Here is a 12540-nt window from a genome sequence, read left to right on the forward strand (position 1 = left end):
ACGTGTCGCAAACTCCTCTTCCTCGAGCGAAGACCCCGAGCTCTCGCGAGCATACAGGTGTAGTCTCGTGTGTGGCCCAGCTCCATAGGAAGTGTGCACTTGTAGGGCGCGAATTGTTGACTTTTACATAGACTTGTAGACTATTATATGTCGAATAATAGACATTCAAGGGATTGAGACAAAGCTTTTACTTAATCCTGTATAGCACTATGTCGATGTAAAAGCCTCAGGTTTATGATGCACATAATGCACTTTCTAGACAACAGAGAGATATTTGAGAGGCAACCAAAGTGACGCATTGGCGATAAAACTGGGTGTGAAGTGAGCCTTTATCATTTAATTTAAATTAACCATGGTTTTACCACAGCATATTATGGTCTCGTTTGTTTTCACCATCCAGGGTGAGAACATCTGGGTGAGGAAAGAGCGTAAGCAAAGGGCGGAGGATATTTTAATCATTTTCTACGAAAGCCAATTACATTTCAGCAACTGTTTGTTAAGCCAATCACCAGTCAGACATAGCTGTCCATCCCATGTTCCCGCCCACAGGGGTTTGTTTTTGCGGCGGCGCTGAGAACACGGACGGAGCTTCACTCACAGCTTTGTCTGTTACAGTTAACTTCTTTGTCATTATAATTTAGTAAATACAATGCAGGCAGGAGTTACTTCTATTTGTCAATATCATTAACCATAACATTAATTAGCAAGCTACCTAATTACAAATTAAGTCAATAAAATGCTAGCTGGCTAATGTTCGTTCATATGCTGAAACTGCTGTCAGTGCTGCTCTCGGACGATGTTCATTTAATCTGCTATTATGCATACTTATTTTGCATATTTATTTTTTTATATTTAAAACTACATCACTGCAGTTTGGTAAATTAATACAACTGTCAGTGAAGAGTTAAAAAAACAAAAAAACAAAAGTAATTATACATAAAATCACATTAGCTAATTATTATGATAATATAATTTTATAATATAATATTACATAAAATATGAACATATATTACAATATTAGAGTAATATTAACAATATACTCTAATAATGTAAGAATAAATAACAGTGAGATCATTGGCAGTGGGTGTGCTTTATTTATTGCATTAAGGAATAAAAAGTAGATTCAATTTTAATGGGATTATGGTACTATTTTTTACCACAACAATCTGAAACGTATTTGCATTCACCATTGGCAGTGGGTGTAGGCTACTGTGAAAATTTCATACATTCATTCGTTTGAACTGTTTTCAGCTGTTAACATGGTACTTTTGAGCAGGATTAATGACCTCTCCGTGTATTTCATTCGATTTGTTTCCAATGCCAATAGTACAGCAGTTACCACCTTCTTATGGAGGAACTGTTAAGGCCAGTGACTGCAGTAGAAAATGATAGGCAGGTAACTCTTGTTAGTGATTGACTTAATTAATAATGATTGACAACAAAAATGTAGATCTGTAGCTGATTGGCTGCAGGTGAATATGATTGGCTTGTACCCCGCCCACTGACCCCTCCTTTTTGTGCCCCGATATGCAACATTATATACATGTGGTCAGGTTGGAATGGGAAGTGAATGAGACCGTAGCAGAGGGCCCAGAGCCAGCTTTATGTCCTGATCAAGCTAAGGCCGTTTGATGTGATGTGTTTATATCCCCACAAATCTATATTTCTTAAAACCCTCCACCCTAGAGACTGTCCTCAAAAACTTCCACCCTACAGAGCGTCCTCAAAAACTTTCAGAAGAGCTTCCCCAAAAATCACCACACATTTGAAGTTTTTGAGAAATTAAAAAAAAAAAAAACACCACCCTAGAGAGCGTATGTGATACAACAGTGTGTGTAAATGAAGTGGACAATGTTTAAAGTCAGCACAGATTAACTCTTGTTAGTGATTGACTTAATTAATAATGATTGACAACAAAAATGTAGATCTGTATCTGATTGGCTGCAGGTGAATACGACTGGCAAGTACCCCACCCACTGACCCCTCCTCTTTGTGCCCCGATATGCAACATTATATACATGTGGTCGGGTTGGAATGGGAAGTGAATGAGACTGTAGCAGAGGGCCCAGAGCCAGCTGATCAAGCTAGGGCCATTTGATGTGAGGTCATCCCACTTGTGTTTATATCCCCACATATTTTATTTCTTAAAACCCTCCACCCTAGAGACTATCCTCAAAAACTTTCAAAAGAGCCTGAAAAATCACCACCCTTTTGAAGTTTTTGAGAGATTTCTCAAAAACACCAAAACACCACCCTGGAGAGCATGTGTGATACAACAGTGTGTGTAAATGAAGTGGACAATGTTTAAGGTCAGCACAGAGACTGGAGATGATCTGTTAATAAATTCATGCTTTATTTGATCTCAGTGAACATTTTAATTTAACAGGCTTTGAATCGTTGGCATCCATCAGCCACAAGGGCGACAACATCGCCTTCAGATCAACATGTTGAGAAATAAAACTAATAATAATAAAAAAAATTACAGATCTAAATAAACATGTAAAATAACGTAAATCTATCTGAATAAACGTCCCAAATTTTCATAAACAAACTTAAATAAACGCTAAGAAATGCTAAATAAATGTAAACTGTTTAATATTACTGTGTATTATTACTGTATAATTACTGTATTATTGTTTCATAAGAACCTACTTACTACCTTCTGGTGAAATAAAATAATTGTAAGTTAATCTCTGTTTTTATGATGTGTCACATAAATTGATCAAATTTTATATTAAACATGAAGAAGTAAAAACTGCACCACCTTCCTCACCACCACCATTACCTGTCCTTACGCTCTCCAGCAGAACTCAGACGTAGTGTGAGATTGTCAGCAGAACTTCTCTGTTTCAGTGATGAATAATAAACATCCTCCTCTTCCAGCCTAAAAAAATACTCTTTATATTAAATTAAACGTACAAAATCACTGCGGCTCCACACGGAGAACCTTACACCACCCGCACACCCAGCGTCACACTAACCTCTAACGAAGCCCAGCTCACAGTTATTCAGGTTCTTAATCCAGAGCCATTCCACATTTCTGTTCTAGTTCAATACCTGAAATATCTGCTCCAGGTAACCACCACTTTATAGCCTAGAGTCTAGACCCTATATCCTAAGGTCTTGTCTAATTAATCTATATCCTAGATCCTACCATCTTACAACCTATACCATAGAATCTAGATCCTAAAATGTACACCTTCTACTTTATAGTCTTGACAATAGATTCTACATCATATACCATATATACTAGTGTCTAGAGCCTCCATCCTATACGGTTGGAGAACTCCAATCCTGGAGAGCCAGATTCCTTTTTTCCTGCTCAAACACACCTGATTAAACTTATCAGCTAATATCCAGGTTTAGTTTGTGTTCTAGTGCAGGTAATTACCAAAATTCACTGAACTCTGAACCTCAGTTCCCCATCTCTGCTCTAAAGTCTAGAACATAAAAGGCCTGGAGTGTCTGAATGTTGGAGGCAAGTGTGCTGGATCTTGTACCCTTGATCTTACTTCTGAATATACAACTCCAGAAACAACACCTTAGAACCTATAATCTACACTCTAGAGCCTACATCCACAATCCCCACCCTGGAGCTTAACCTTCATCCATGGACTGAGATCTTTTGTGTTTAGACTCTGCAGGAGATCTGAGCTTTATGAATTACACAACAACTGACCTGTAAGCTAAACAGAACCTGCAGCTGTACGGCTTTACACAATCCTACAATACAACAGGTTACGTCTAGACCTAACTCACTGTAGATCCTAGAGCCTTCTTCACAGACCCTAGAACCTATTTCTTAGATCTACAATCTAGACAGTCTTCATTTAATATAAAGCCTACATTCTAGATCTTACACCCTAAAATATGGACCCTACACTCTAAATGAATGTAGAGCCTAAAATGTAGAGCCTACATTCTTAAATATAGAGCATAAGCATTTGACCCTACATTCAAGAAGCCCGACCTACATTTTAGACTCTACTTCATACAGTCTACACCTTAGATGCACCGCTCAGATCCTAGATTCCCCATCCTAGATGCCAGGCTCTACACCCTAGAGCCTACACCCTAGGCTCTAATCTCTGGCCTGTAGGGCTGTGTTGTGTCCCCTCACTTGTAGCTACACAGAGTGTATGATCCACACACTCGTAGATCAGCAAACCACAGTGTAAAACACAGTTAACTGTGTGTGTGTGTGTGAGAGAGAGAGAGAGAGAGAGAGAGAGAGAGACAGAATTGGTAAGACTGTGAGGCAGATTGATCAGACTGTGATCAGACACATCTTTACATTTGGAGTCAGTTTGTAAACAGTCTGTTTTTGTTTCTCTCTGCTACTAGTAAACAAAAACTATTCAGATAACAATTTCAAATAATTAGAAGAAAAATAAACATTTACAAAGTGGGACTAAAAAGATGATAGGACACACACACACACACACACGGGAATGTTTATAAGTGTGTTTAGAAAAGGAAATGGTCAAATGTGTGTTTTATAAGGCAGCAAGACTCTGGAAGTAACATCTGTGTTTCATTTGGTGTTTCTGTGTGTGTATGTGTATGTGTGTGTATGTGTGCATGGGGGTGCATCATGCGTCAGAACACACAGTTTTAAAGGACAGATACTAGCAGATTTTTCCAAAACATGCAGAAGTAGAACTGTCCTGAACACTAGGGGGCGCTGCAGTGTTACAGCCAAACTAAATCATCCAGCTCTGATTCAGCTGATCCTTTACAGCAGCAGAACTGAGTACAACCTCACCCACCCCCCCCAACACCACCCTCACCCCAAACCCAGCCCAGAGTGGGCCAGGCCGAGAGACAGAGGGAGGAAGAGAGAGGTAATAGCATGCTGGACAGGACAGAGGCACCTGCAGTAATCCTTGGCTTTGTGGAGAGTGTGTTTGTGTGTGTGTGTGTGTGTGTCTGTGTGTGTGTGTGAGAAAAGTGATGTTCAGCGTGTAGAAGGTAAGGGGTTCATGATGAGCGGAGCGTCTTCCTGAATGCTCTCCAGGCCATGTGTGTGTACAGCATGTGTGATCAGCTGCAGCTCCTCGCACAGCGTCTCGTGTCGAAATGCCACACGGATATCTGGAACATTTGAACGCCGAATATCATTTCCCTCCGGACCCTCGCGAGCGTAATCCGGACCCAGCCAGTAACTCTTTGTCTGAGAGAGAGACAGAAAGAGAGCGTGCAAGATTACTTTTACTATTATTATTGTTGTTGTTGTTTCTAAGGTAATCTTTGTTTGTTAATAGTTTTTTATATCCTTATTCATTTGCATTACTTATTTCTTTTTATAGTTTATTTTATAGTTTATATTTTATAATATATTATTTATTATTAACTGTTTATTATCAATGTTTATTACACTACAGTTTGGTGTGTGTGTGTGTGTGTGTCTCTCTCTTGCTCTCATACTACACATAAAAACAACAACAGTACTAATACATTTTATTGATGCAGTATCCCAACAAAGGGGTGCTAGGGGGTGTATGTGTTACCTTGTGTGAAAAGCCGCTCATGAGCACGCTGTTCCGGGCCAACTCACACATATCACATGAGCTGAGCTTCCACACCTGAGCTGCAATACTGTACTCTTCCATCAGGGGCTCCTACAAACACAAACAAACATACATACATATTCACATAAACACTTGTAGAGTGGCCACTCCTGTTTAGACCCAGATTTTTCTGCTCATTTGAAACCACCCCGTCACACTTCTCACTCACACACAATCTGTGCTGATAAGAACACGGTGGCGGGGGTTTACCTTGGTAAAGTGGAACTGCAGTGGATCATCAGTGGACAGGGACACCATCAGTCCACGGGACAGGTACTCTGGCAGTGGGTTTCTATGGTAACTGAGAAACAGGCTGTTGTTGCTGAGGGGAGACATGGCGATGCCCACCTGCGCCAGATAGTAAAGGTACTGCAGCACAGGAGCCTGCAGAACACACACACACACACACACAGTGTGATGTCACTGCCATCGCGCTGACAGAACCAGTACTAGTACTGATCCAAGAGAAGAGTAGACGGTTCTGACCCAGTTAAAGCACAAACGGGTCAGTTGTGGCAGTAATGGTAACTGAGATAGAAATCACATCCATATACACCATTAGAACCCACTGATCCTGACAGAATCGGTACCGAAGAGAGAGAAGCAGAAAGTCATTCTCTTAACACTACCGCTAGGTGGTGCTATGAGCACGTCCATGCTCTCCACAGTGAAAGCTCTCTTCACTGCACATGGAATTCCATAATTTCAGTAAAATGAGAAAGTCAGTTCTCCGTGTGTGTTTACCTTTCTCAGCAGCAGTCCGTGTGAGATGTTGGCTGACAGCATGAATCCAGACACCAGATGGTGAATAGGCCCTGCCTCCCCACAGTGAGGTCGCAGCACAAAGGTGTGGAAGCCCCGCCTCCTGCAAACATAGTGTTTCAGAATCTGTTCAGTTCCTGCTGTTTATATTCAGGACTTCGCTCTTTATTCAGCAAATGAACACAAATACTAGATATTTACTAGATAGCCAGTTTAAGCCGAGGCATGAAGGTTAGAGAAGCAGTTGTGTGACCGGAAGGTCACCTGCTTGATCACCTGAACCGACAAGACATGACTGAAGTGCCCTTGAGCAAGGCATCTAAAGCTAAACTGCTCCCCGGGCACCGCAGCTAGGGCTGCCCACCGCTCCGGGCACGTGTGTACACTGTGTTTAAGTATCTTTCTGTGTGCTCATTAGCTTGTGTGTGTGTTCACGGATGGGTTAAATGCAAAAAACCTGTATGTGCAGCACAGTAGCGACTGACAGGTGCATGCTGGATTTTTTTATGTATAACGGCTCCCAAAAGCGCAATGAGCGCAACGTTGCCGAGGCTTCTGGTTGTGTCGTTTATGAGGTATATTTAGTGTGGAACAGTCTTCAGAACTTTACTTTCTGCATGTTCAGGCTGGAGCAGTCTGTACCTCTTTTAAAAATAGTCTGGAGTGGTTGATGTAATGAGGGGCGTGTGTGTGTGTGTACCTGCGCAGGTGGTTTAGTACAGTCATGTTTGCGTAGGTGTAGTACAGGTAGTAGGAGTAGGGTGGATTGTCCTCCTCAGTCCAGTTCACAGGCAGAGGGCTGTCCAGATTAAACACATGGTGCTCCGGCTTTGACTCATCATCCACACTGTCAAAGCCCATCACCTACACACACATACACACACAGTCACAGAACTGTCAAATTACAATTTAGTTTAAAGAATCAGTTCAGTGTAAAATCACAGTATCATGATTGATCTAGGCTAACATTACTAACAAACACTGGACTTTGACTGTCACCAATTGAATCTCTGCAATCACACATTTAAAAAAGATGAATATGATTGAAATGTTTAAGATAAAACAGGAAATGATATTGCCTGTATGTGTGAGTGTACTCACATGTTGCAGGAACAGGTGCAGCTCCGGGTGGCTCTGGGGGTTAATTGTCACCTCAAACAGAGGCAGGAAAATATTCTCCAACATCTGCTGAAAATTCCCTAACTGCCTCTTACTGTGATACACATCACTGGAGGAGAGAGAGAGTGAGAGAGAGAGAGAATCAGACTGACGTGTAAGACAGGCAGTGTTATTAAGTGTCTTTTCAGTAGAGGGCAAGTGTGTGCAGGGTGTTACAAGTAGTGCATGTGTGTTTATATGGCCAGTGTATATTGTGAATTCTGGAGGTTTAGACTGTATGTGTGTATGTATGTGTGTGTTCTTACAACAGCCGTGGGATTTGAATTAGCCAGCGGACGTTGGGCGAGTAGACAGAGTGTGTTGTCGCCCACAGAGCCAATCTGTCCCACTCGTCCCGCGAGCGCCCGTAGACGGACAGACGGAGCTCAGCGTTCTGATATTTACTCTCCTCCAAATCAGACATGACCTCCTACATACATATACACACATCCCATGAGCGTCCACTTTATCAGAACCCCCTCACTTGTAGCTCCACCTTATTGGCCACTTTATCAGAAACCCATGTGTGTGCTGTGTCTGACCTTGACAATGTGGCCAAAGTATTTTCCCTGGATGTGGTTGTCTGTTTTGATAAAGATCTCCCGCAGGATTGACTCTCCGATGGGGTTGTATTTGGAGTTAAATTTGTCGAAGCGATGGAACGTGTTTCGGTCCTAAGAGCAGAACACAGACAACATTCGCAGCCTAGCCTAAATCACACTGATCTCCCTCACTTTCCGAAAGAGTGTGATAAAGTGTGTAAACACTGTTTACAGTCTGTATGTGAAAACAAATTGCACAAACAGCCTGTTCTCAATTTAGTCAAATCATATGCATAAATCCACCTAATCACTGCATAGCGGTTTAGCCCCACCCACTCAGCGTACACGGATTTAGAAATGTAGAGATACAGAGATGTGTGTAATACAGGATCTTTAAGTGTTTAAGTATACAGTGTTTTACCGCATGCATGTCGAGCGTGTCAACGCTGAGGTCGAAGGCTGTCAGGTTCATGCTCTCGAACACCTCCATCAGTGTCTGGCCCCGCCCATCCTCCATGTGCACGATCTCTTCCGGATACTTCTTCATCGCACTCTTAATGAAGCGCAGCAGGTGTTTCTGATTCATACAGGAGGAGGCGTGGATGTGTGTGTCCACCTGGGGGCGACAGAGAGAAAGCGAGAGAGAATAAATAACTGAACTCTGACTCTGATGCTGAGGGAACATTAGGTTCAGCTGATGGGCGAAATAATTAGATAATTTATGGTTTCTGTAGTTAAATTGGTTCAAGCTGAAAGTGTTTTTGTTGTTCTTGTGTTATCATAACAACTTCATCTACCAGTTCTGGGACAGATATTTCTCCAAATTCCCCGTTTCTGTACCATAACAGTAAAATCTAGCTGAGTTTAATGGGGCTTAGATGGGCTGTTTTACTTTGTGGAGTAAAAAACAGTTACTGTTAGTATAGTTACTGTTAGTGTTCTCTTAGTCTGGTACAGTTAACCAAACCTATGGGGAAAGTTGTTGCTTTCAACTGAATTGTTCAGAAACAGTTTGAGCAGAGATGTGTTATTTAATGTTTTTATGTGTGTTCTCTTTTGTGCAGAAGGTGTTTGCATATGTAGCGTGTGTGTATCTGTACCTTGCGGATATTATAGAAGTCTCGATGAGGGACTTTCTTCTGGGCTGCTAGCTCTTTCATCTCGTTGAGCAGTATGTGCATCTGAAACTTGGAGCTGAGGTACTGCAGCCGCCGGTAACAGAATGACTTTCTGCAGCAACATATGGAATGGGCAAATAGAAAAGACATTGAAGATATGGTCAGACTACCAAGGTCAAAGAAAACACTTAGACAGCTACGCCACTCAGGAGACTTCAGGCACTTCTGAATACAATAAATCTAACTTGAACTGCTTACAGTCATTACTGAGGAGTGAATAATGTGTGATTTGATGAACCCAAAGCTCCCTCAGTGAGGGCAGTCCTGTTCTGATCCACATTACCTAGAATTAAATAACCGGTGGACACGACAGTGAAATGTCTGGGCTGTGATCTTTCAGTCTGTGGGAATCACACACATACCCTATCCTGAATCAGCGTACACACCCATACCCAAATAACCACCGGAGGAACTAATTCCACCGCAATGCTGCTCCTAACTTACACTGGTCCGTTGATGATGAGAGCCATCATGACGTTCATATCAGCAATATAGTCCTGCAGGTTAGGATACGGCAGGTCCAGCTCCGTAGTCCTGCAGGTACAACACACATTCAAACATTAAAACACAAGCAAACACACACACAAACTACAGTACACTTTTACCAATGACACACTCACTTGTCCAGGGGACTGCGTTTGGTGTAAACGTGGACCACACCGTCCACCATCCTGCAGGTATAGCCCACATCTGGAGGCAGATTCTTGGGGTCCTGACCCTCATACGGGTGAGTCTGACTGACTGGAGGGTGTACTGGGGCATCTGACACACAAACAGGTCAAGCAGTGAGAGTGCAGTAGTGTATATGCACCTCAGAGCTGTCTACACAGAGTTTATTATTGTCTATAAATAGCATTATTACCTATAAAAAATGTGTGTGTGTGTATGAGTGTACCTGCATCTACAGGTGTCTCAGGCTCTGCTCCCTGTGGGCTGCAACGTAGAGGGCGGTCAGACAGGTCCTGCAGCAGGCGGGCAGTGGTGCTGCAGAACCCCTGCAGAGACTCAGACATGTACTTCTCTCTGATAAACAGAGCTCTGACCACACATTCCGCAGCATCCACCAGGTCAGTGAAGGGAACCTGGGGGAGCCAGGACAGATCATTGCATTCACATACATAAAAGAAACACACATACACACACACACACACACACACAGATATTGTGAAAATAATGTAAATCTAGAATCTGTAGAATCTGACACAATGTAATGTAGAACCTAATGTCCTAAATGCTTCCAACAAAGAGTAGAAAGTTACCCCTGGCTTCTAATGAGGTGTAGGGAGTTACCCCAGGCTTTTAAAAAGGGGTAGAGAGTTACCCTTGGCTTTTAATAGGGGGTAGAGAGTTACCCCTGGCTTCTACTAAAGGGGGATAAAGAGTGCTTTCAGCAAAGGGTAGAGTTACTGTAGAGTTTCCCCTTACTTCCAGTGTGAGTAAAAAATTACCCTTTGCTTCTGGCCCTTTGCCAGAAGGGTGCCAGACCCCTTGCCTTCAGCAAAGGGTAAAGCGTTACCTCTTGCTTCCAGCAAAAGGTAGAGAGTTACCCCTTGCTTCCACTGAGGGGCAGAGAGTTACTTCTTGCTAATGAGGGGTAGAGTCATTATGTGCTTCCAATTAGGGATAGAGCATTAACCCCTGACTTCAGTGAAGAGTAGACCTTCCAACAAGGCAGAGAGGTAGAGTCTTTGTTTCCAACAATGTGATCCATGCTTCCAATGAGGGATAAAGAGCAACCCTTTGCTTCCAATGAGGGGTACATAGTTACCCCTTGCTTCCAACAAAGGGTAGCATTACCTCTTGCTTCCAATGAGAAGTAGATAACAAGTTAAGATAGTTAACCCTTGCTTACAGCGAAGGGCAATATAACCTTTTGCTTCTAGGAATGGATAGATATTTACAACTAGCCTCCAGCTAAGAGTAAAGACCCTTGCTTCCTGCGAAGGGTAGAGAGTTAATCCTTGCTTCCAGATAAGGGGAGGAAAGTTGAGCTTTTGCTACTGATGAAGAACCCTGGGGTAGTTTTTGCACGAGGTGGAAGGTCATCTTCCCATGCTTCAAAAAAAGGGGCAGAGTTTTATTCAGCATTTCCTGTTGCCCTTTATATTGCATGAGGTTTTACAGGGTTATCCAGAGCTTCCACTGAGGGGTATAGCTTTACCCCACACTCAGTGACGGCTAGACCATTACCCTTATTTCCTACAAGGTGTAGAGAATTACCAAACACTTCCACTGAGGGGCAGAACGTTATCTAGCATGTCTAACAATGCAATTACTTAACACGTCTAATAAGAGGTAGAACATTACCCCACACTTCTCCTCTCCTGAGATAGACACACGCTGAAACTCTCTCTCCACCATCAACTCTCGCTCTTTAGGAGCATGGTCCACTGTTACCTCATCCTGGTCTTTCAGATTCCTGACAGAGAGACAGACAGAGAGAGAGAGAGAGAGAGAGAGAAAGATGGAGAGAGACAGATATAGAGTCAGAAGCACTGTTGTGATAAAGTTCAGCAGCTCCAGGGCGGCACAGTTCAGAGATCCCTGAGAAACTCCCTTAAACATCTTCACAGTCAGGTTCTGCAGCGCTACACACACAACTGAAAACACTCAACTGTGCCGTGCTGGAGCTCCACCTGCACAGAGAAGAGGCGGAGATGAAGGGAGAGAGAGATAGAGAGGCCACCATAGAGCGAGGTAGAGAGATAGAAGGAGAGAGAGACAGATAAGAGATAGGTAGAAAGAGAGAGAGAGAGGTAGAGAGAGTGTGTAACTCACTCCAGGTCGGCTGTACTGTCGATTTTCAGGAAGTCCTGTTTGGCTCTCAGCAGAATCTCTGGCTCTAGCCTGGAGTTGGGGGGGGCAGTGTGAGGCGGCCAAGCAAAAAATTAGTAGGGGCGTTAGGAGAGGGAACACACACACACACACACACACATAGGTTGGTGGGGAGGAATAGAGGGTGAGAAAAAAATGATCAGGTTGCCACAGTGAGCTCTACAGGCTGGACACCACAATCACACAGAGATAACCTGCACCCCAAAGTCCAAGATTTAGATTTGACATCATTGATACACTGACATCATTGATAAATGGAGATTAAGTACTGGGACACCTGCTCATTCATTGTTTCTTCTAAAATCAAGTGTTTTAAAAACAAGTTTACCCTGCTTTTGTTGGAGTAAACGTTTCCACTGTCTAGGGAAGGTTACCTACAAGATTTCGTAGCATTACTGTGAGGATTTGATTGCATTCAGCGATAAGACCAGAATGTTAAATGATCACCACATCACCTTATATCCAATTCCCAAATCCCAAATCTCCTGAAAAAAA

General features: G+C 42.7%; 1 protein-coding gene across 4 annotated transcripts in view; it reads right to left on the reverse strand.

Moving 5' to 3' along the window:
* Positions 1–2334: 2334 nt before the first annotated feature.
* ampd2a (adenosine monophosphate deaminase 2a) overlaps positions 2335–12540 on the reverse strand; it is a 29736-nt gene continuing 19530 nt past the window's right edge. For all 4 annotated transcript variants that reach the window (XM_072665516.1, XM_072665517.1, XM_072665515.1 and 1 more), the window contains 15 exons: positions 11989–12057; positions 11518–11629; positions 10106–10292; positions 9831–9972; positions 9655–9744; positions 9133–9262; positions 8454–8648; positions 8033–8164; positions 7757–7920; positions 7434–7560; positions 7033–7196; positions 6315–6435; positions 5781–5954; positions 5511–5621; positions 2335–5173 (listed from right to left, as the gene is read on the reverse strand). In XM_072665516.1, the coding sequence (XP_072521617.1) occupies positions 4958–5173; positions 5511–5621; positions 5781–5954; positions 6315–6435; positions 7033–7196; positions 7434–7560; positions 7757–7920; positions 8033–8164; positions 8454–8648; positions 9133–9262; positions 9655–9744; positions 9831–9972; positions 10106–10292; positions 11518–11629; positions 11989–12057 (2134 nt within the window). In that variant the 3' untranslated portion in view covers positions 2335–4957. The remainder of the gene's footprint in view (positions 5174–5510; positions 5622–5780; positions 5955–6314; positions 6436–7032; positions 7197–7433; positions 7561–7756; positions 7921–8032; positions 8165–8453; positions 8649–9132; positions 9263–9654; positions 9745–9830; positions 9973–10105; positions 10293–11517; positions 11630–11988; positions 12058–12540) is intronic.

This window comes from Salminus brasiliensis, chromosome 21 (genome assembly GCF_030463535.1).
Source record: "Salminus brasiliensis chromosome 21, fSalBra1.hap2, whole genome shotgun sequence".
NCBI lineage: Eukaryota > Metazoa > Chordata > Actinopteri > Characiformes > Bryconidae > Salminus > Salminus brasiliensis.